Source organism: Phaethon aethereus (assembly GCF_964289735.1).
Source record: "Phaethon aethereus genome assembly, chromosome: W".
NCBI classification, from domain to species: domain Eukaryota; kingdom Metazoa; phylum Chordata; class Aves; order Phaethontiformes; family Phaethontidae; genus Phaethon; species Phaethon aethereus.
In genome coordinates this window covers 4550596-4576017 of record NC_138581.1, presented here as the reverse complement: position 1 = coordinate 4576017, position 25422 = coordinate 4550596, and the positions used below count along the sequence as shown (strand labels likewise).

General features: G+C 39.1%; 1 protein-coding gene across 2 annotated transcripts in view; it reads right to left on the bottom strand.

Annotated features, from left to right (window-relative positions):
* Positions 1-1973: 1973 nt before the first annotated feature.
* LOC309415095 (mothers against decapentaplegic homolog 2) overlaps positions 1974-25422 on the bottom strand; it is a gene marked incomplete at its 5' end in the record, with an annotated part of 39110 nt that continues 15661 nt past the window's right edge. Inside the window, 9 exons of one of the 2 annotated variants that reach the window (XM_082012538.1) lie at positions 1974-2324; positions 6006-6150; positions 6310-6447; positions 8239-8451; positions 9521-9574; positions 10690-10764; positions 13891-14025; positions 14522-14715; positions 15864-15953. In XM_082012538.1, coding sequence (XP_081868664.1) covers positions 2201-2324; positions 6006-6150; positions 6310-6447; positions 8239-8451; positions 9521-9574; positions 10690-10764; positions 13891-14025; positions 14522-14715; positions 15864-15953 — 1168 coding nt within the window. In that variant the 3' untranslated portion in view covers positions 1974-2200. The remainder of the gene's footprint in view (positions 2325-6005; positions 6151-6309; positions 6448-8238; positions 8452-9520; positions 9575-10689; positions 10765-13890; positions 14026-14521; positions 14716-15863; positions 15954-25422) is intronic. The other variant, XM_082012539.1, reaches the window with a different exon arrangement.

Sequence of the window (25422 nt, the reverse complement as noted above, 5' to 3'; positions counted from 1 at the left end):
AGAAATCCAGAGTAAGGAGACTACAGAATTAGGTCACCCAAGTGATTCAGGCTGCAACCTGCTCATAAATGCCATGCCATCTTTCACCCAGACAAGTCGCTCTTATCTGTTTCACAGGTGAAAGTAAACATCTGAGCTAGTAGGATGTAATTGGATTAGTGACAGAAAAAAGCAACTGCTTTAATAAACTTGATTTGGAGTAGAAGTCTGTATCATTAAACACACACACTGATCCAGAACCTCCACAACAGCTGTATAAGAAGTGATTTTAATGTCTAAACTATACCTTTCAAGCCACAACATGCAGGACACTTGCGTCATTTATTTGGGTTGGTTAGAATGATTCCTAACCTTCAACAGAAAATATATGCAGCAATTAATAAAAAAAAATCCAACCATCATGAGAATTAAAACTTTTATTAGTGTATTCACATATTAGGCAAATGCAACACGCATGAAGCTTATTTCTTAGGTTCACAAGTTCTACCAATACATTAGTCTACTGGTAAAACTAGCACAAACTGTTAACTGCTTTGCCAATTTTTTAAAGGTGTCTGGCCCACGTTTTCAAGGCTTGATTTTTGGTATTGCTTCTATGCCCTAGTCATTATGGCATAAAAAAATCCATCACTATCATCAATTCAGTCAACTGATTAAAAGCTGTAACACTGGCCACATTTTTGTTCTCAAAGCTAAGTTATCACTAGCTGTACTTACAAAGTACAATACTAGTGTAATGGATGAAACAATGGGAAAAACAGACAAAGGCAATCCTGCTACTGCCACAATAACAAAAGAATGACAGACAGCTAGATCACAAGATTGTTAGTAAGATGTATATTTTTCAAGTCAGAATAACCCTTCTATACAGTTTCCCAACCCTTCCCCAACCCAGATTTATTTGTAGAATATATTTCAGAATATTTTTAATATGGTGCAGCTGTAGTGTCCAAGGGTTCACAATAACATGCACTGTCACGAAGAACCTAGAAGTCCTCCTTCGCTGGTCATACCTCAGCAACCACTATCCTAGAGGTTTTGCAGAAGCAACTACTTTTAATAACAAGGCCCATTATGACATAATGAATGCGTATGATCTGGTATGTAAGTAAGCTATACAAAGCCACTCGGATCAGAAATTTAAATTCTGTTACTGAAATATGTTAAGAAGCTGCATCTATTTAAAACCTATACGAAAGAGTCTAGTTTACCCTGGGAAAGGATTTTTCAAGGTATTTGGCTCCAAAAACTAAAACACATGATTTTTAGTGACATCTGTTTAATGAAAAACTACAGATGTAAGGGGTAAGCCAATAACCTTGTGTACTTAATCCAGTATCCAATGCTATGGTAAATTCTCATCCCATGAGAAAAAACCCACTGATTTCAATGATCCAAGGTACAAAAAAGTCCCAAATTACATCAGTGCCAGCAATGCTGCTTGCTGGCAAAAGATATATCAACTCAGATGGGTAGGGAAAAGTAGACTCCTAGTGTGATGGATACTCGGAATTTATAATATGAATTCATTTTAGGCCCCATTAAGCATATAAAGTGTCTTAAGATTTCACAGATGAATCTCAAGACATTTCTTTCCCTTCCAATGGAGGGATTTTCTTTTTCTTTAAGAAGGCAGCAAAAAGTTAAGCTTTTCTACAAGGAAAGTTCACTTTTTATGTTTAGGACAACTCGAAAACCTGCTTATATAAAAAAATATAAAAGAATAAAGGAGTAGAGTCTTGGAATTTTATGAGAGATTTGCCCCAATCAAAAAACCAAACAACTATTTATGGGAACTAAAATGTAGAACAGCACAATACTGTGATATTTGAGATCATGATACATTACCTGTACATATACTTAGCTATTCATGTTATTGATAAACCATTAGGACACTCAATTATATACCCAATAAAAACACCATTAAGAGTCTTTAGAACTGTCCCTTCTTCTTTCTGAAGAAGGCATTTCTATACACTAAATTTTCATCTAGTATCAGAGTATAGGAAACAGAATCCACAAGGTGCTTTAATTGATGAGACCTCAAGTGCTGTTTTTCTTTTTTTTTTTTTTTTAAAAACCTTTTTGGATAGTAAACAGTTCATGGGGACCACACACAAATACTATGACAGACGAGCTGTTATATTAAGTCTGTTGATTGGACTCGCTATTTAGCCCACTGGTAACGGAGGAAGGAGTTTTACGACATGCTGGAGCAGCGTACTGAAGGGGAGCCCATCTGAGTCAATACTTTGTCCAACCATTGTAGAGGTCCGTTCAGATGAAGTTCAATCCAGCAAGGAGTGCTTGTTACTGTTTGACGCCTAGAAAATAACGAGTAATAGCAAAGTCAGAAAGCAGCTTCGGCTGCCATGAAGTTTTCCATCATATGATCAAATGTGTTTCCACCCATATGAACTACACAGAAAGACAAAAATCTGCAACCATTACCATTAACTGCTACTCACCTTTTTTCAGACAGTCTCTGGAAAAAAAAGAAGCAACAAAAACCCCCAAACACCCCCATATCTGTAAAACACACCAATAATTCATGCTTGTCCATAACACATCAAGAATATTCTGCTCTGGAGAATAAAATAAGAACTGCAGCATTTGTTTCAAGTGCCACACCAAAAGCCTTACTTCTAAAAAGAAATTCAAAACTGAAGATTGTCCAACCAATGTGGTGTTCACATCATGGATAGCTGTGTGCAGCTGTATCTCAACCCTCAGAGAGTCTGCATGCATAACTGCGTTTGAATTTTGTAGACAACTACTGAGAAATACGGGATAGAAACTCTTAGCTCTGCACAGTCAGCGTGGCCGAACAGCACAATACTATTGCAATCATAAGGTCTGGCTTTTTGGAGCAATTTACCAGATAAATGTACAAAGAAAATGCTAGATGTTGTCAAAAACACAACGTCAAAACACAGCGTGTGGTTATACTGAGCTAACTGATGCTATCTCAAAGGAACACCAAACTTTGTATCTGATTTCCTGTTATCTTACACTTCTACATGTGTTTTGTACTGTAACATCCTCACACAAGCAATTTCAGTAAAAGTTGTGTTTCCCTTGTCTTCTATATAAACTTGCCTATGAATTTTTCACAATAGAAGCCCTTAATTAAACACCATATTGAAGTCCTCAGTAAAGCTGAAGAACTGACAGCCATAAAAGCCTCCTTTACTCTCCCATACATCCCTGTTTCGGAGACCTGTTAGGCAAAAATCTTCCTTCTCATCTCCAAAGTAAAGAAATCAGTATTGGACATACTCTGCCTGAAAAATCCTGTTATTTCACTGTACCCACTCCAGGCATGGGAGTTTTCCCAAACTAGACTGGCAAGACTGCTGCTGCTAAGCCAGTTTTTCCTAGTAATTCTAGCTATCCCAAAGTCAAAGCAAGGAGGCATTAAGATTCAAAGGCAGCAGATTAGTCAGACACAAACCCAGCCCCTTCATTTTTACTGTCGGCACTGCAACCCTTCACTTTAAGGCAATCTGTTTATATAAACAGAGGAACTGAAAAGGCAGAAAGATTAAGCCAGTGAGAGGATGGATTTCAAAAGTTGTCTGTGGTTTCACATTTTCTAGGAGGAGAAAGTGGCTGGGGTCTGTGCTCTCTCAGCACTCAAAAAAAAAAAAGTTGTTATCTTAGCCCCGAATGACTATGCCAAAACAAAGTGATCCAATAAAAGAACTACCTAAACCACAGGAAATATAATTCCACTTAGTCTCAAATCCTCTCCCAAAGAAGGAAGTTCATTATTCCACTGCTGTCAACTCCTCTACAATGTGTTCCACAACACACTTCCTCAAAATTTTATAACTGGTTCTATTCAACAGCCCTGGCTTTGCACTACACTGGCAAAAGTTGATAGTGACAGTCACTTAGAAGCTGTCTCAAAGCTAAAACTCAGTCCCTTCTACCCATGGATTTCCAGTTCATGTATCACTAAGTCTCTCTGCTGTAATTACCTCTACTTAACTTTCTTCAGAAGATGATCCTAGCCCTGGATAGTTCCCATGTTAACGTGAACAACTGATTGCTGCTCTGAAGTTCTATCACCATCCTCAATCCAAACCTACATGCATTGAGCTAAAACCTATAAGCTGTTTTGTCTACCAGGCTTATAAAATCTACCACCCTGCCATATCTGCACATTTATGCATGCAGGCCTAATATGTAAGTAATGCTCTGGCTCTGCCAAAGCCTGTGGTATGAGAAATGTTTTTGACATAATAATGAAGGATAGAGGTTTTTAACAAGAATGATGGATTTTTACAGTGCTTCCTGGTCTATTTTGACAATTCAGACTTTTTAACAAGAATGATGGATTTTTACAGTGCTTCTGGTCTATTTTGACAATTCAGACTTTTTAACAAGAATGATGGATTTTTACAGTGCTTCTGGTCTATTTTGACAATTCAGACTACACCCATTTTAAATTCAAGGTTGTGCTTGCAGGAGCAACCTCTTCTTGCTTTAATCACAACTGCAGCATAACTTAAAATTTTGTGCATCAGTAATTTATTAGCATCACCTTAAACAGAGATGCAAAGAAACTAGTTCAGCACTACATCAGTAATCAGTTTCTGTGCTGTTCTGGCAGTGTTTCCACTGGAGCTTTTTCAATCCTACCATCTCTGAAGGGTTTATCGACTACTAACAACCAACATTCTCCCTCCTTAGGAATAACTTTACCAAAAGCCTCCCCACTGTTTTAACCCAGCACTTACACTCCATTCACTTCAAGTTGTCTCCGTATAATCTGACTGATTAAGCCTTTCCTCTGTTCTGATTTGAATGTTGTATTTAATTATGCATAAGCGTACACATACTCCTTTTGAGCCAAATCCAACAGTTCTTTAAACTTGAGCCAGATTCTTTCTTGTGTACCTCTTGCTAACAAAGAGGTACCAATTTAATCCATTACTCAAATTTCTCATTTCATCTAATTAGGCTTTTACAAAATTGGCTTCATTTAGCTGAGAAGCCTGCCCCAAGTACTGACGCTGCTATTTACATGTATGTACACACACACACTAGCAGATAAAAGAATCAAAACCCCAGGATTCACAGTGGAACCCACACACCATTATTCAACTTCAGAAATTACATGGATTTAAAAAAAAATCACTATGTACTGCAATAAGTTATTGAGATGTCAGACTTGTATTCAGTGGACAATTTCTAGAGAGGTTTAAGGGATTTGTTTAAAACCACATCTCTAGCTCTCCAAAATAATGAAAACTTTAATACTGTTCAGTTAGAAGTCAATTCCTTCTCCTCCCAAATTCCCATACTACATTAAAAACAGGCACTGTCCTCAACTATAGCTCTTAGTTTGTAATAGAGAATACAATTGGAATCTATTCAAAAGCAACTATCTTTCCACTCAAAAACCTGTTTTTAGCAGTTTTACTACATAAACACAGTTATCTTACTCCTGCAAAGTTTTTTTCCACTACAAGTTCCAAAATAATTGCCATCCCTTAAATGTGTGTTCTCCAGCTGTTTTACTCTGCAGAATGCACTCCAAGGGACTCCAACTTTTTCTATCGGGTACTATCAGCTGCATCCCGCACCACAACCTAACGAACTCATTATACTCCACATAGAACAGGACAGAGACCAAAATGACTGTACATCTGAAACAGCAAATAATCTCATAGCACATCTTCTAGATGTCATCAGTGATTTCACCATAACAAGCAAGCAAGCAGGATTGAGCGAGGAAACGGAACTTTGATGACATTCCTTGCCCAACAGCTGACCTCAGTGCAACACTAAAATCAGTTTACTGGTCTTCATGACTTAGGGCCTCTATAACTGAGGGAGAGAAAAAGGAACACACAGGTCCAACTTGCAGACAGCATATCTACAATAGCAGTAAGATGCCTGTATGTATGGCTTTCAAAGCAGAGAGAAACAGTGTATTAGTGAAAGAAGAAAAATTAACAACTCTAAATTTTAAAGCAAAAGTTTTTTTTTCTTACCTGTATTCAGCTCCCCATCCTTTAACAAAACTCATTCTTATGGTACACATTCTAGTAAGCTGATAAACTGCTTCAAAACCCTGATTCACAGATTGAGCCAGAAGAGCAGCAAATTCTTGGTTATTAAAGATTTTTAGGTTGCACCCTATAAAGAAAAGAAGTCAAAAGGGTACAATCAATGAATACTTGTGCTTGCTACACAGAAGCCTGAAACTTTGAAGAAACTATCCAAAGGAAAGCAAACGTCATCCAGTGAATACGTTCGCTGGATATTTTTACATGAGACCTTTGGTAGGCTACTAACCTGGTGGAATTTTGCACACAGTTGCAGGATGCCAGCCATATCTTTGATTACAGTTGGGGCTCTGAACAAAAATCGCGCTATCGCTTAGGCACTCGGCAAAAACTTCTCCACCAATGTAATAGAGACGTACTCCCCTTCCTGTAGCAAAATTCAAAGGAACTCTAGTTATGGTATGACCCAAGCAGATTAACAAACAAGGGAGTATTTTGTTTCAGAGAAGGCCAAGGTTTTTCTTTACAACAGACACAGAAATCCATTATGTACAGGACCTCGCTGCTGGTCTGACAGCTGTAGCAAGAGCAGAACACAATTAAATTGCATTTTTCTCCCATGAACACACAATATTTGAAGGAGAAGCAGAATAATTTTTGGTCAAGAGTGAGACAGAATTTTCTAGCCATGTAATGGCTTGTAACCAAATCCAAGTTAGGAAGCAGTGTCCATTACCAAGTAACTTTTGCACTTAAAGAAATACCAAAATTGAAATAAAAAGATTAGAGTCAACAGAATTAAAAATTGTGCTAATGATAAAAGCGTTGTATGTGAAGTAGCATGGGCCAGCCACTATGGAAAAAAAGGAAGAAACAAGTATATCACTTCAACACTCTCTGCTTACATGCGCCCATACTATTTCACAACCCACTGCATACCCCTTCTCTGCACTACTTGGACAAAAACAACAGGACTTCACTTAGACCTATTACAAAAAATACCCATAAGAAATCCTATCGTTCACTTTTAAATTGTGATCTTGTTCTCTCTGAGTGGAAAAAAGTCTGTATGGGTTATTTCTAGCACAAGAGAAGTAATGTACAATTGATCTCCCAAAGAAAACTATTTATAATTAACAGGTCCTTTAAAGGTGATAATTTTTAACAAAAAGGGGAAGAGAGACTATTTTTCAAACAAAGTGTGAGCTGCTTTATAAAAAACATGAGAGCTCCTTACATTTTTGCTTCTCCTCATCATTGACCATTTTTATCAGTCAGCACAGGCATAGCCTGGGTTTCTGCACATCTAAAATTTTATTAGACAAGCATTTGGATTTGGCATAGAGGGAGGTTCTACTTAAGATGTTGAACTTTTTTACTAAAAGTAAAAACAGAAAAATCTTGCAAATGTTGCTAACAAAAAGAATCCAGAAAAAAGGAGAAAAAAACCCAGTAGTTTATGGAAGAACTTAAAGCCAAGGTGCTGCACTGTGGAAAACAATATTCTTTACCAATGATTACAAAGAATATCTTGATCATGTCAAAACAGCGTGTTATCTCAATGCCAGCTTTTCCCATTTCAGAAAATAATTCACGAAGTACTACCAATGTCCAGTGTGCATTTTATAAATTAGAATAAACTAAGCAACATGTTAATATTTTGTAATTAACACTTAAGTTTCAATTATAAGCAACTCTGAATATAACAGGCTATCCAAGGCAGAGTGGTCCAACGAGGAACCTGAGAGCCAAAACCCTGCCCCTCGGGATGCTTTGGTGCATCACCTTTTTCCAGAAGGCAGAGAACAGCCATGTGAACAACACAGATCCCACACAGTTGAGTGGCTTCCTCCCGTGCCGCACTCAGCCCGACAGCTGTGACTGCTGCTGCCACCGACTTAGTGACTATTGATTAAGGAGAGGCAGCTCCTTTCACCTCCAGCCATCACTACATCTCTTCCCTATTGCATCTGGCTGTGGTAGCAGAAGCTGCTACATTTCTCTCTGATTTCAGAAGTGGTGACCTATGTGTCTTCCCACTCTGTCCTTAGCAAGAGACACCAAACTCTCCTTGGCAAGCTGCGAGACAATTTCAATGGCTGGCTGCACAAGGGTGAAAGGATCCCAACACACAGATCTGCCCATCCTATCTGGATCATTCCAGACAATTTAATGGCTAAAATGAAATTGAAGAGTTTAAAAGATTAGAGATTTCTACCTATGTGTCGCCTTGTCATTTCCACTGTAGCATTTCTGTTTACATTGGAAAGCAGACCTAGACAAAATCGTTCTGAATTTGATGGATCTGTAAAGCCATCTACGGTCAGGGAAGGCTGTGATGCATGGAAGGTTTCTCCCACTCGTTGATTCAATTCATAATATGCTATTGAACACCAAAACGCAGGCTCCGAGTAAGTGACTGGTTGCAAGTCTAGAAAAAAAATTAAAAAACAAGCTTAACACTGAATTTGAAGCTGGAAAGAAATCTATCTGCCCTGGTATTCGTCTCTTCCAGAAATGACAGCAGTAGTATCTTCAAACTACTCAAATTATGTTCTGTTTGCTGTCATTTTTACCTACCCCAGTAAACAGAATGGAATTCACACGAGGGAAGGAGGAGAGGAAGAAGGGGTGATCTAATCTGACCACAGTTCATGGAGTTCGGTACTTGCATTTTGCTCGGCAAAACGATGAAGTTAATGTTACTGCAAGTGCCAGATGCTGAGATATTTCTGTTGCCTTTCTATAACTTGCAAACATTTTGGCAATGTTAAAGAAAAGATTAAACTATCAAACACTGAACCACACAAAGGGGCAAAATATTAATAGGAAAATGATGTTCCCTTGTATTACACTTTATCTTATAGTGTCTCTTTATTTAAAGGCAGCTCTAAGCTCCTTTTACGCTCCCCTACTAGAGCTCAGTATCTTCCCTGTGCATCTTCAGCTTTTCCTGCGCCGCTTCCCCTTTTTACCTACCCTAGTTACTTACTCAGTGTTCTGAACAGCATTTTCCTGTCACTTCCCATCACCATTCCTTAAGCAAACCCAAGGGAATCTGATCTTCCCAGAGGCATTTATACAGACACACAGCAGTGGCACCTGATCAAAGCAGATGGGCAACTAACACAGGAGCAACAATTGTGTTGTGGTCACAGGTGAAACAGTACATGAGAAGAGCAGCAGAACACACATACAAGGGAGACAGCAAGTCTGGGCAGCACTATGGATAGACTAACATCCTTTAAACTATTTGTTTTATAAATGTTGTTCCTGCACAGACAACCATATTATTCTCTCTCTTTGTTAGAAGCTCAACTGTTACAGAAATAGCGTAATTAACAAGTTATTAACCCAGCTCTATTATGTTTATCATCAGGAAGCCTACCCAATAGTCTCCTCCTCTTACTTTTTAAAAGGACATTTTCAGTGTAATTATATATATATATAAAGAAGATTCATCACACACAGAGAAACAATTAGAAGTATTTCCAGCTTACCCAGGCTATGATTAACTGGGGAGAGAGTACTAGGAGACAGCTCTGCTGGAGATCCTGTTGAAGCAATACAGATTGTTTCAGAGCAAATGATTCTCATTATTTCAGATGGGTAGGTATGACCATTATCTAGATATAGTTTTACATTAAAATTCTTTGGAATACGAATCCTCAAAAATCCTACAACCAGTTTTCCAGCATGTCACATGCTTATTCTAAATTAAGATTACATTTAATTTTCCAGACTCCTGGGAACCTACCCCTCCTCGTAAAGACTCAATTAACATCTTAGTCTTGTATTTGGCAGAGCTCTCCCTTCATGTACTCTCTGTGAACATAACTATTTATGCATTTCTCCAGTGAGAAGGTACTGACTTCTTCCCAAATTCAGTGGAAAAAAGCTAAGAAAAAGAGGATGAGACAATCAAGATATTACCTCTCTATTCTCAAAGGAGAGGGATTATCTCTAGAAAAGAACAAGCTGGATTTCCTCATTTGAGGAAATTATTCTTTCCTGGAAGGAGGAAGGAAAAAACTCAGAAAAACATGAACTCTCCCAACACAATTTGTGCACTAATAGGCAAAATACAGAGACGCTTTGCACAGAAACATTCCTACAAGGACTGCTGATGTCAGGCTTTTTAAATTAAGGTACCTAGAAACCTTCTCATAGAAAGGCACAAATGCTTAATGTTCCTACTACTCTTCCAGTAGAGCCTTGCATACAAGAATTAATTCGAAACATGGCAGAAGTGATAAGGCTGCCAGATTTAAGAGACAGGTTCTCAAAACTCAGCAATTCTATAATTTGGTTAGGCCAACAGACATTTTGCTTCAATGAACCTGTTTCCAGAAGGTAAAGTTAGGGGTAGGTTGAAACCAGTCAGCTATTAAAATCTATTTTAAGGCTTTCTGATGAAGACTTAATTACCTGTATGCTTTTGTTATGAAACAAATGAAATATACTTAATAGGGCACAGAATGTTTTAAAAGTATTCCCCTAGCAAACAATTATTTTGTTCACAAAAGACTGAAAGTGATATTTTAAACAGAAAACACCAGGCTGTACAGAGGGCTACTGCCATCATCATTCGGGCTGAATTCATGCTGCTATGCAGACGGATCGTGACTAGTAATGCCAAATTTTGAAAGTAGTGAAAAATAAACCTTACCTGTATCCATGCTTTGGTTCAACTGTTGGTCACTTGTTTCTCCATCTTCACTGATATAGCCCGGAGGTGGTGTTTCTGTCAAAAGAAAAAATCCACTTATTGGTTCAATGACTGGGGAAATCTCTAAGTTTCAGCATTTGGGGTTTTTTTGTCTTCAGGTCTTCATGAGCTCCACAATATACCTGAACATTGAATTAGAATTTCATTTCGCTGTCCCTTTTTCCTTCCAGTAGGACTTCAAACCCGTTACCTGCCTTATTGTCCATGTAAAATGTAACATCTCTTGCATGACAGTCAATTGCTCAAATATGTTATATAATTAACCGATAATCTTTGTTTGTTCCACTTAAGATACTTTCACTACAATGAGTAACAACTTTGCAATTGGGATCAACAGCGTTCACATTTAGTAGCATTACAAATGAAAAAAAACCCATCTGGTGACTTCGGCAAAAAATAGTGAGCTGCCTTTATGTAATATAACCATCAGATCAGATACCCTCCCACACCTTATAGAAGTTGCTAGATTTAAAGGTTATTTTTCAGTTCAGTTCCCAAATTCATTTTTCTTCAGTACCCAACAGTTGATTTCACTCATTAATAACTATATTATCTAAATAGTTGCGTTGAACAAGCTCTATTATTACTTCCAAGCTCTATTAAAACGATCTTCTATTCTTTTAACTAGCTTTCTTTAAAGATGGGAGTTTCACAGACCAAAGTAAACTCAGTAACAAGTTTGAAGCATTCTGATACTAGAAACTGTGTCTAATTCCACAGAAATATCTTCAAAACCCAGGAGAGTATGGTTGTTCCCTTTCTCCATTCAAAATGTACTTTGTAATCCAGATAATGAGTTAACCAACTGCCTTTCAGGAAATAATTTTCTTTGAACTGGGCAAATGTCTTTTCCTATATATTAAAGGCAAAACCTGTGTTTCTTTAGTGAAAGTGTTTGAAGCTAACTATCTCTACAATCGCCTTAGAATTGTCTCTGAGACATCTGAGAGATTAAACACATTTAATTACATTATTACCGAACAGCAGAAATGTAAAGATAAAGCCTTTTTCTTAAGAATTAAAATCAAATTACATCAAATACCATGTCTGAGATTTACAGCAATATAGGAAGATCAGAACGAAGCCAGTGAGAGGAAACTAGATTAAGGCAGTTGATTAAATAAAAATGAACCGAAAGAATTATATCTGGTTCATTCTGTAAAACTAGTGCGCTAAGTATATAGGTGACAAAATTTGAGTGAGAATTTAAAAGGAAGATTAAGGGAAACCTTTACTAGCAAGAAGTATGATGACAAAAATCATGCTTGTTTTGAACATTTTTATAGAATCCATTGTGATAAAGTGGACTCCACCCATCTCCACCTCATTCGTTATAGTTAAGCCCACAGCCATGGTAAAAGGTCAATAACCATTTCCAATCCAGCCCACGCCTCCTGCTTCCAGTTGCTAATCTAGGCTCTTTGGCACAGATTATTTTCCATACGTAGTCTCTGTCTGAACAGAGAAGATTTCCTCCACCTAGTACTATTAATACGGTTTTAGGGTCAGAGGCTGAGCACCACCACAGCTGGAAATAAATGCTCAAGCGCGGCATTAAAAAATTCATAGCAGAGCTTGAATTCTGCCAGAAGCTTGGACAATGCAGCTCAGAGCATCCATAACCTGAAAGGGAACAGGCAGCCCCACAAAGGCCATCCTGCACCTTCACAATCACCATCTTCCCAGCTGTAGGTGAGACCAACCTCCCTGTAGACCAAGTACTGAGACAGTATTGTGGTGCAAAACTAGCATGGCTGTTAGTCTGGCCTACCGCTAAAGAAAACTGTTCTCTGAAGCAGGCCGTCAAGACACACAAGACTTATCAGAACCTAGCTGAGTATTCAAGATTAAATTAGCAAGGTCAAATGAAGTAAGATGCCACGATATGAATACAACATGAGAGTGTCAGTGACAAAGAGGAGGAGGGAAGGTCTGGTTAGCTGCATAACCATTTGAAGACCACATGAATACCTGCAATCACCTAGAAAAGACTTCCTGCACATAACTACCTAGTTGCTTTAGCTCGTTTCCATAAGAGTAGATTTTCAAATGGTGGCTTTCCAGTAAGTTGTTTGTAAATGCTATCAAAAGCCCTCTGATTGAGTCGAAAACATATATATAAGAAAGCAACACTAACTTCTAGCACCTTAAATTGCTCTTTAAAGATCTGCTGTCCCTAGGTGGCAATGAACACGGCATGAATTAAACAGATGAGATCAAACACGTTGAAATTTTTTTGGTGCCATTTCAATACTTCTATACATTTAAAAACACAGACAACATCCTGTTTAAGACATATAGATACAATTTGTATATCGCACATATTTGAGTTTCAAGGCAGTCATTCTTCAAGAGTCCAGGTCTGAATTTTCAGCTTGCTCGCAGTTGTATTGAACGTTTTTGAGAAAACTTGAGCTTTGCTTGGTTTTAAACTCAAGGCAACTTCCTGAAGAGACAGGAAACAGGAAGTTGGGGCAGGAAACAAAGGTCACCGATTTTATGTCTCAGTAAGGGTCCAGGCTTTCGGGTGCACTGTAACAGATTAGTCTCAGTATTTTTTTTGGGGTGGGGAAGAGGCAAAGAGTGGGGGGCGGAATTCTTTAAGAGTTCAATATTGTTACATTGTTCTTTCATACTAAAAAGACAAAACTGTATGCACACAATAGTAACAAATACACAAAGCAGACCCTGATCGATTGTGAACCACAGATCAAAACAGTTTTTAAGTCACTGTTTTGCAACTTAAAGTTTCCTCCACACACTATACATGGTGAGACCGAGCAGCAGTTTACTATTCAATCTCCAATAAACAGCATTTGTCAAGCCCTATATATTTGTAAAACAGTATTGAAGCATAAGGTGAAGGCCTACTTTGTACTCATTGGCATTTTGAATCTTAAATAAGCTATTGAAACCAAGTAAGCGATTGTGAAACCACAGTAATGTGGTTTCACACAGGATTGTGTTCTGCAAACGACAGCGTTCCGGTATTTCCACCAGAATTAATACACAAAATCAACTAGATTTAATTTATTGGTGCATCTTTCAATTAATTTGATCACTTAGGAGGATGAATTTACCATCTTTGTTCCAGTGGCACAATGTTAAGTGTACTGTTTACAGTGGGAGTTGAGAAAATACCTGGTATGTAATTGCTCTGTGGTTCAATTCCAGCTGGAAAGTTAGTGTTTTCAGGAATGGAATGGGTATAGTCATCAAGAGGCGGGAGCTCCGTTAGAATCTCAGTGTGCCGTGGCACTAGTACGGGAGGCAACACTGGAAAAGCAAAATTCAAAGCATTAGTAAGACCCTCAAAATACACACTTCTGTGAGCTGAAAAGAAAAAATACAAATCATCTAACAATTTCTTAACATGTTTTGAAGATTTCTGACTCTCAGTACTGCTAACACTGCAATTGTACTGCCAGTTACTAGAAGAATCAGATTCCTGAGGTATCTCTTGAGTATGACTATTCCACCTTAGCAAAGGTAAGTCATCTCTATTCTACTTTTCAGTCCGGACTGTACTTAGCCAGCTGGAAACTGCTAGCAGTACTGGAAGTGTTTATCAGGGCTATTCAACACATTTGTAAAGGTTTTTCAGTAACTTTACTATTAAAAACTTCCAGGGGCTGGTATTCTCAAAAGCTGTATCAGAATCTTGTACTTCTGGCACGAGAAAGCATCATCTTTCTCTGTTTTTCATTGAAAACATTATGCAGAACAAATATGTACAGATGCTACTATAGAAAGTCAGAAGCAGTCTTCCTACCTGGTGTCTCCACTCTCTGGTAGTGGTAAGGGTTTACACATACTTCATCCTTTTTAAGATTAAAAGCATATTCACAGTTTTCAATTGCTTTAAGTTCATGGTGACTGTGAAGATCTGGCCAGCGCCACAAGCGACAGTAAATAACATGCGGTAATCCTTTACGATGAGATACCTGTAGACGGCCATCGAGAGATCTATATGGGAAAGATGTTGAGAAGTATTTACAGACTGCGTGCTGCCTCTTAATCACACAAGCAACAGTGTACACACATGGGATGGGTAGCATATTTATTCTCAGAATTCAGTGGACTGACACTGTTATTGACATTTATACTCTTGTTAAAGGCTTCAATTGTGATAAAAATGATGGTATCAAGCAGCTTTTGAGCTGCTCAAATTATTGCCAGTGAATTTAGAGTTCATTAAAAGCCACTTCACCTCCAACCAAGTATTGGGGATGATTGCTTCGTATACTTTTTCTTTTAAAATGCAGAAGACAGTTGTTAAAAAAAGAATAAATAAAAAAGTCACACACTTAATAGTCCCTTCTGCTGCTAAACCTCAAGGCTTTGCTGTGGCATGGATGCTTTATGGCTTTAAGCATAAGAATTCCCACAGGACTGCAAATAAGCCTATAAGCAGTCAGCTGCCCAAGCGATCCACATGGCAGTGTAACTGTAATGCAAAAAGCATGAATGCACATCTTGTAAGGGCTGTGCAGTTTATCTTCTTGACTTCATCTGCCTTGCTACCAGCTGAAAATGTTTTGCTAGTTTTAAGACAGACTGCATATGCTTACACAAATGCAGATGTTTATGATTGTTATGGGATGGGAGACAAACCTCAATACACAAATCAAGTAATGTGACATGAAAAAAATAAAGACCCTGTTTAGAATTTGCCCACCATTAACTGCTGAAAAATTTACAAACAATTCTTTAGTGGCTCCTATCTGAGCCAATTAGCAAGGTTTAACTGAAAGCTTGTGGCATACAAAGCAGTTTAAACACTTTGTAAGATTAGGCCTAAAGAATTAAGTATCCCAACTTCATTAATATAAATACCAAATCACATTAGAGCTTGCATTTAACAAGTCTTCCCATTCTTTCAACGGCACTGGCGTGAAAAAGGAATATTCCAGAATTAGAGTTTCATTGGTCAAAACATCAGCTGAGAACACTTGTATTTCTACACTGGCAAGCAAATATTTTAAAATGCTGTACCATGAGAGGCCTAGGAAGCATTTTAGTCTATTTTAAAGCTAAAGCATCCCATTACAGACCCTCCAAAGCCAATCCCTCCCACAAGATTTCTATGATGCGAGAGAGGGCAGAATATTCACCTGGTTTGTTCAGAGAAGCTGTAAAGGCCTGTTGTATCCCACTGATCTATCGTGTTTGGTGTACTCAGTCCCCAAATTTCAGAGCAAGTGCTGTGCATAAATTGAAAACAAAAACAAAAAATTGATATGAATATGGAACATGGTTATTCAAAACACCATGATGTCAAACATGGAAAAATGTACAGAATACTTCCTTTCACATAGAAGATAGAGCACTGTTAGACTTGCTTTTAAACTGGCATCTCATGCTATATTTTCTATATGAAGGAGGCTATCAAAATGGAACACGTGATTCAAGGTAAATGATAATGTTTTTAAAAGGTGAACAAGTTCTCTGGTTTTAAGTAGTCAGTACAGTTGTAATGTTCCTTAAAACAGGCAAAACTTCCTCAGCCTAGCTCTTAACAAAATCCAATTTTAAAGGATAGTTTCTGGGTTGGTATTTTTGTTTTTGTTTGTTTTTAAACATAAATTTCCCTAAGACTTCAAACAAAGGCCATGTGTATCTGAAACTGAACATCACAATCTGACTTTCATGTACCACCGCTTAAGCATTGATCTCATTCTCCATGCACATACTAATTTGCTGATTTTCCCAAAACACTAGAATTCAGACTCTGAAGGAAAGCACACTGTAGCTGCTACTTCTGTTCTCTGTATTCTTTGATTAAAAAACTAAATATTCTTTTCCACTGTATACAAAACATAGAATGTTTAACACAGTTTTACAGTATATTTAAGACTTAACTATACAATAACAAAACTTTTTTTGCTAAATCAAGCAGGAGGAAAGGAGAGACAACTAATTCTTTACCAAACTGGTTCAATTACAAGATCACGACAGTAAGGAAAAAGGAGCCTCCGGAGGTAGACACAAACTAAAAGCAGGCAAATTTAGGCAAAACAAGAAAACAGCATGGGCTTGTAAATGGGCAGCACATTTTCAGAATCATAAATCAAGCTCATCTCTATCACAGACTTTCTCTGTGACCACTGAAGATTGACAGCTTATTTTATCTCAGTAACACACAACTAGATTTCACACCTCAGAAATTAAGAGAATTTGGTTGATGAGCAACTTACAACTTCACTCCCCAATTACAAAGCCTCAAGTATGACTGGCTGCTACACTACCTTTAAAGTTAAGAGCCTCTGAAAAGTTGCAACAGAAAGAAAGGAATCCAAGTTCACCAAACTCCTGGTTTTAAATATAGGCGGCTTTGCTATTCAGATTTAAGCCACTAAACTTAGCTGATAAGCTCACAAGTTTGAATTGAGTGTTCAAGGGAAGAAAAGCAAAGCAGGTATTTTTATTTCTAGCCCCTACGCAGCGAAAAATTCATTAGTGTTAGGAAACGAGAGCAGACAGCACAGCACTGTCCTTAAAATCACTTTCAGGGCTGACAACCACCTCAATTCTACAGTGGCTTTAATAAAACCTAAGTGTGGGCTACTGATGAAGGGAACACATGGTTCTTGCCCCCTCTTGCCTGCCCCACACATCTCATTTCTAATGCCATCCCAGGGAGGCTGAAACGTCCATGCGCTTGAGCAGCAACCCAAACCAACTAACTGGCTATCTGACCATAGAACATGTGGCTGAAAATTAATGTTTTGAGAGTTACTCTTCAGCCAGATCAGTTCTATTCACTGTGGAGCTACACAAGCACTACAAAGGAGGATTGAAAGTGTCATTTTTGGCAGCAGCCCGCGTTTATCACAACTAAAAATGTTAAACACAATATGGCCTTTGACATTTTACTGATTATGGACACAAGTAAAATCTTGTACTAGATTACTTTTTGTCTAGTACAGAGCAGCAGCGAGCCACAGGTGAAGGCAAATTCTCCAACATATATCCAGCTCTTCAAAAGAGCCACCTGTCCTGAACAAGCTACATCCATCTCAGACACAGGCAGCATTGCAGCTCTCCAGAAACAGCATGGGCAGAAGAGGGGTACTGACCATTACTGCCTCAGCAGAGCCTAGAGCAACCGCTCTTTTTCATATTCCTCGGACACCTCCAGGACAGTGGGCTGCCAGAAGCTGCTTAAGGACTGAAATAGTTGCCCTGAAGACACACAGGCAGCCTGTGGGACACCAGGGAGCATCTCTGCGCTGTTCTGTGTCTTTAAATATACACCTCTGGTAAGGCAAATCATCACGCACATGAAATTAGAAGAACAATCAGCAGACACAAAGCCTGCTGCATATTAATTGACACAGCCAGCTCTGACAGCTTACTACCTTTGAGCAATGGATCCTTTACACAAAGCAGTGCTCCAAAGCTGATGCTGTCACACAGATTACATGTTCCCAAAATTGCGGGGTGCATCACTGCTGTAAGCATGACATACCACACGTTTGCTTCACAAAACTTTTAAGACAACATATGCAAAAATAAAATTTTGTAGCCCTTGACAGAGCACAATGAACAGGAACAGTATTTTATATTGCTAACCTCTTCTCTCTATAAATATTCAAACTATCAAAATTGACAGCATATTCCATAACCTATGAAAAGACAAACAGTATCCTGAACTGACTGTATGACAGAGTCACAGCTTGCAGTGAAACTCCGAACACTGTGGAAGGAGGGCAGGCCAGGAGGTACAGAAAAAGTGATCAGTCGGAGCGAAACTGCTCCAGTGTTCAGCAGCTTACATGATATGCTGTCTTCCAGGATGCACGTCTGCTTAGAGCTGGGATTGATCTCAATGGTTTACTGGCTCATCTATACTAGGACTACACTCCAACTCAAATAATCCACAATCAAACACCAAAGAGGCTGGTGTTTATTATCATGCAGGAAACCAGCCTGCATGATAATAAAGTCAGCTCAACACAGCTTTTACTGTTCACCAGGAGAAATATCTGAGGAAATAAAGTGGTCTCCCCACTTTCCTGTTCACATAAAAGACCCACTGCCTAAAAGATGCAAGGCTGTCCCCGCACCACTTCACCCAGACAGTAAATTAGGGCTCTTAATATTCACACACACGCACACCAAATCAGAATGAAATTCCTCGCAACCATAAAAAGCATACTTCATACACAGCACTTCCATGAAAGGCCACAGTATGTCCATTCATACGCAAGCAACAGCCTGACAGAGGGCACACACTCCTACTCATCCCAGAAAGATAGTGGCTGGAAAGAAAGTAACTGCATTCTGAAAGATGCTTAAACAACCACTAAATCCATCTAAGGGAGACAGGAGGCACAGACTTGTTAGTAGTACAGAATTACTGCCCCAAAATAAATAGGAGTCATTCTCTCCTAAACCTACCTTTCTGAAGCATCCCAAATCCCTTGTGATATGAAGAGTCCTTCTATGCCTTAGTCCACAAAGAATTTGGAAGAATCAAGGGCTAACATCTGTACTCATTAGTTAAGTCTTGTCTGGAAACATTCCCAGGCCTGGAACATGATCATGTATGCTAGAAAGAAGCTAGGACATTCCCCAGCACTGGGCCGTGCCAATTACTGCTGTCCCACACAATTCCCAGGTTTGGAGTCGGCACACCATTGGGACCACTCGCACTGGGCAGTTCAGATGCAGCCACCCTGCCCTGGTAGCTAAGAGTTTAAAAGTATGGACGAGGCAGTCCTGAGCCAGTTGGCCACAGTGCCTGGGAACACTCCCAGGCACGTTCAATTTATTAGGAGGGAGGCAGCCAAGACATATCACCATTTCGCCTTTAGAAAGCAGACTGCCCTCAAACCAAAGTCTAGAAGCACACTTGGGCCTTCATGTTTTAACCAAACAAGAGGTTTTGGTTTTGAATTCACTGTATACTACAGCACTGGTAAACTATCAGTTTCCAAAATATAATTTGTCTCCTGCATCCAAGCTGTACTTAAGTCTTTCCTGTATAGACAGCACTTAAATATACTCCAAAACGCAAGCTTAAAGCTAATATACTTCCTTCCACCAGAGCGGACACTTTCATTCCAAGGAGCATTTTCATTGCTGTTCTCAAAACAATTTGGCTGTTGACAGAAACAAGGTCAACTATACAAAAGCTAATATTTTTATCTTTTCAACACTAACTTAGATTAGCAAGTCACTATGTTCTGTGGCCTCTAGCAATCCCAGAGCAAGCTTCCTTCAATACTAGATTGCTGCTTTTGCAGACCCCATGAAATAAGTGAATTATAAGGGACTTCAGGGATATAAAGCATCAAATTGTCTCAGTTTCCCAAGTGCTTTGAAGTTCTAACAAAAGAAAACTATTCCCTAGAGAAAGGAGAAATGCTCAAAGGATACTTGCAAGAAGTAACAACTACTCTTTTGAGACCTAGGGATTTTTAGGGAAAAGTCAAATTCTAGCAGACATCTGGTTAAGCTGCTACACACTAAGCCTAGGACAACTCGGTCCTGCAATTCCTATCTCAGGACTGGCCAGATGACTGATGTGGTGAAGAAAGAGTCAGACAAGTTACTGCTGGGTGGAACCAAATCTACCTCTGTCAGAGCCCTTCCCTAAGTGGAAAGGGTTGCAAGAGTCAGAGCCCTTCCCTAAGTGGAAAGGGTTGCAAGAGTTGCCGTTTCAACCTGACTTTTCATCTGCTTATAAGGAGCAGCATCTCAGATGATACTGTACAATTCTGGCAAGAAGAATCTTTAATGTGGCTATCAGCATGCAACAGCACACAGTATGCCTTCACTTCTTCCATTTCATCATTTCCTTTAACAGGAAAATCCGAGTTCCAAAAAAACCCTACTCTGGGCAAGAAATCACCTAAACAGCAAAGAGCTGTAGCAATGCTTCACAATTTTGAGACGAAGTGCCAAAACTGCCTTTCTTTAGCAAGGCAGAAAATACTGACACACGCAAGAAAAATGTGGACACAGGAAAAACCTAAATATCAACGATAACCAAAAAATATTTGCATTGCCTAGTCTACATGTCACAGATGATGTTCCCAATCAGCATCAACAGTGCAAACTACCTTAGTGGAATAATTGTATCTAAAATTCTACTACAAGACTGGACTCTCAAGGCCCAATTGAAATACACATGAATTATTATCTACCATGAAGAGTGAACATGGACAAACATGTGCCACACTCATAAATAAGCAATACAATTGCTTGCTTTAATATATTATATCCCTCTTGCAGGAATGAAAGTCCGTATCAAAATCCATAATAACCAGATATAAACTACATGGAATGAAACAGTCTAAAGTAACACACTATAGTCACATTCACAAGTCCAAAAATACAGATGGACATCATCTCAACTGCAACACATCGCTCACAAATGGAGTGCAAAAATTTGCAATACAATTAGGTGGCAAAGGACGCTGACCCACCTAGGTGACAAAAGGAACAGGATAAGGCTAAACAGGATAAGATGACCATCGCCAACCAACATATTAATGTTAGCCTGGGACAGTATGACCTCATCTTAGTGATTACAGAAAGCCATTTGCATCCTGGCTTGCACTAGCAGTAATTCTGAATTGGAAACTTCAGTAGTTGGAGATGCAGCCACACAGAACAATCCACAATCCTCTCACTGACGTCCAGATGCCAACTAAAGCAGCCACCTCAGGCTGGCACTCAACCTAGGCTGCTTCATTAGGTTCAGTTTCTCAGCACAGTTAAAAGTCAGATGTACCGATTTGCAGATCCAAGCAAGTATGTGCAAGTACTGTCCAAATAGTCATGACCACAGCATCAAACAAGCTGGTGCCTACACATGGCAGGGCCCTGCACACACTCCAGGACACCCTTGTACTTTCCCCAAGTACATTTGCAAAATAGAAGATAACAGCTAGGGATAAAGGTGGTAGGTCTCATCAATAATACTTGGTTTTAGAGAGATGCTCTTTTATTTGTGGTGCTAGTTGAAAGAACCCAAAGCCAGCAGTATTGAACAGTACCATATGCGCACCAAAACTGTCATACACATGCTTAGGCTGGTATCTGTATATTACAGGTTGCTGCTACTATGAATTTATTACCAGTTTTTACTGAAAGACAGAATGAACAAAACAACTATCCTACAACTAACACTATTTATAGTGTTGGCAATGCTGCCATACACTAGGTACTTCTTGTACCAAATGAAGTGCTTGCAACAAGTAGGACATCAGATGAAAGTAGGCAAAATGACTTCAAAGATAGTTATATATGAAGTACCAGAAATTCTATACTGAAGTTGTTAAATATTGTCACAATCTATACATAACTGCAATTCCACCTTCTTCTTCAAAGTCTTACGAAGTGGAATAGCTCTAAAAGAGCTAAAAGGCACAGAGTTCAGTTGACAGCCTCCTCTTCACCTGAAGTGGTAGCACTAGAAAGACAAAAAATAAAACCTGAAATGCAAATTGCATCACACTAGTCAAAGCCCATATTATACAGGAATCATTATAGGATGGTCTTGGACGTTTAACTTGCTTATTTGTGAAGTATCATGCTGAACCCCTAACATTTTTCCCGAATCTTTCATATCTTTCAGAATCTATAGCCACTAACAAGGGCCGCAGCAACGCGCAAGAGGGCTGGAACCCCTCTGCTGGGAGGACAGACTGGGAGAGCTGGGGGGGTTCAGCCTGGAGAAGAGAAGGCTCCGGGGAGAACCTTACTGCAGCTGCCAGGGCTGAGAGGGGCTTAGGAGAAAGATGGGGACAGACTTTTTAGCAGGGCCTGTAGCGACAGGACAAGGGGTGATGGTTTTAAACTAAAAGAGGGCAGATTCAGACTAGATCTAAGGAAGGCATTTTTCATGCTGAGAGTGGTGGAACCCTATCCCAGGTTGCCGAGAGAGATGGTCGATGCCCCATCCCTGGAAACATCCCAGGTCAGGTTGGACGGGGCTCTGAGCAACCTGCTCTGGTTGCAGATGTCCCTGCTCACTGCAGGGGGGTTGGACTAGATGGCCTTGAAAGGTCCCTTCCAACCCAAACTACTCTAGGATTAACAAATTTGCGCATCTATGTTCAAGTCAATCTTCTCCATTTGTCTTTTTCCTGAATCTTATAATCATGAGCCTTTCTTCCACTGAATGTAATTTGTCTGCCCCTACATTTTGAGGTGTTTGTAGTGATGGAGCTGCAACTGAAATGAAAAATAATTTCAGTAAACTGTGATAGTGCCCCATTAATCTGTTTCAGAATAGAGATGAGAATTAAAGTTAGTTTTCAATTTCTAGAATTCTCATGCAAAGTCTTCCCTACAGATGTGAGCCTGACATTTGTTTTCAGTCACGTTTTCACTCAAAGATTAAACAAGAAAAATGCTACAACCACAGAAGAGACCATGTTTTGACTTGAACAAGAGAATTACTTCATTGCACACAAACACCTTTCTAGCAGCCTAACATTTACAGGGCTCACTACCTTGACTGAGATTTTTGTCAAGGGGGCAGAACAGAGGTGCAAAATTTGCTTCAAGAACTACACCACACTATCTGAATTGAAGTTACAGCAGCAAGAAATTGTCACTAGATTTATGGAATCCCATTTTCTCATAACAAATGGGCAAATGCCATTGCTTTAACACTGCTGATGGCTGCTTCTGTAACATTTGCCTAAGAAAACAGGTTATAGTCTATAGGTTGAAGACCTTGTACCTTGCACACTAACTTTTTTGGTTTGTTTTTTGTGTCTTTGTTTAAATCTTGCTATGTGAGATCTTAGATCCAAGACGTCATACAGCAACACACTGAGAAGGAACACCGCTATATTGACTTAGACTCTGGTTCATCACTGGTGTAGCTGGATTGAAGTTGCACTCCTATGAAGACACTGTCCACTACAATCCACTAACACTAACTTTGAGAAAAGGATCAATTGATGGATGTAAGAATAGAATCCTTCCTCTCATACCAGTTATCTTCCCCCTGATGCAACTGGGGTTCAAGAACTCATAAAGCTCGGAGGGAGATACACAAAACCTTTGGAACTAGCACAGAAAGGGTCTCAAAGACAACAGTAACAGGAAAGACCAATTTGAAATGCTTAGGTATAATACAAATGAATCAAAGTCAGCAATTAAAAAAGTTCATTGGCTTACATACAGAATTGTATTCAGCACAGACAACAGTTCCTATCAAATCCTTAAGTCTGAGTTTCAAATGAAAATATGTGTAGCTGCTTTTATATTCTGACTTGACAGTGCTTTCTATATACTGGCAATTAGCATTTCTATCTATTCCAGACTAAAATGTCTATGCACCAGCTAGTAGCAACATTAACTATATTACCTGTCTTTGCAAACAGCACCTCAGCTAGCTGTATAGCAAGCTGTCTCAACAAAAGCTTACTGCAGAATATAGTCTGGCTGGCCTAGTGTCTCAACCACCAAAATGTATATTACTCATGGTTTCTTTTCCCTCTGCAGGCGGTGGTAGAGAAAAGGTTCTCCACACTATGCTCACTTAGAAACATTAGAGATCTGCAATAATGATGCAAATGTTAAGTTACTTTTATATCTACCCTACTCCTCTTGGAATTTTACATCATTTTGCATCCCTGCAGAATTGACCAATCTTTTTACTTGCATCACCACCATCCCATATTACAGCGACAATGTCATCTACTCACTTAAATGTACGTAAGCAGGCATACACATTCATCAAATGGCACGACTCAAAGCTACAGCAGTTCATTCCTGCTTGTGAATGATGTGGTAAACACAGAGGTCCTGATCTCATTTTCTTGCAACAGAAAATGTAAAGATTCAGTAATTCAGTATGAAACAATACTTTTTCTTCCAAGCACCTGCTAGAGGGATGAGCTAATATCTTAACCAATGCTGAATAAAAAGTACAAGTGTGAATTCTTAAAAATTATTTACACAGATCTGCAGTGGCACTCATCCTTAAAAGGAGTTGGACAAGATTATTCCATGGAGACCATTCTGTGATAGACACTGGGGTAGAAAAGCAGACCCCTAGGGAAGTTCCAGTAAAGGGTAGCATTGGCAACCAGAGTAAATGGATATTTACACATTAGCAGTAGAGGTGGGCAGTTAGTTTGCTAACAGATTCTCCCATTCTTCGAAGGAGAAAGAGAGCCTGTTAAGTGTAGGAAAAGGATATTAAGTAATGTCTAAAAGAGCCCTGGACTCCAGAAGAGAAAGGTCTTACAGAACTGGAAGTACAGGCTTCTCTCTCAGCAGAAACTCAACAAAACAATAGTAAAACTGGCAGCTGGGGCACTCAGCTCCCACAATTATGAATGCTCCCCCAAGTGCCTCCAACCCCTTAGATTTACTTTTATTTAAGCAATTGGTCTTATAACAAAAAGAAGTTGGTTCTCCCTCTCCCCCAGAATCCAAAAGCAGACCTTTTTTCTTTGAGCGTATGCAACACAGAAAGATTACTTGCTCAAAACAGTAACTGTATCTCCTCTCCCTGCCTCCCTCCTCCCCATATACACATATTCAGGACATACTACATCCAAGAAAGAAATGTTTATGTATGGGCATATTTAGTGGAATATAAACCAGGAACCATTACACAACTTCTCATAATCAGAACTCTTTTACGAATAAAGTTTACATAGTATTTTATACAGTACATTCAAAATCATTACATCA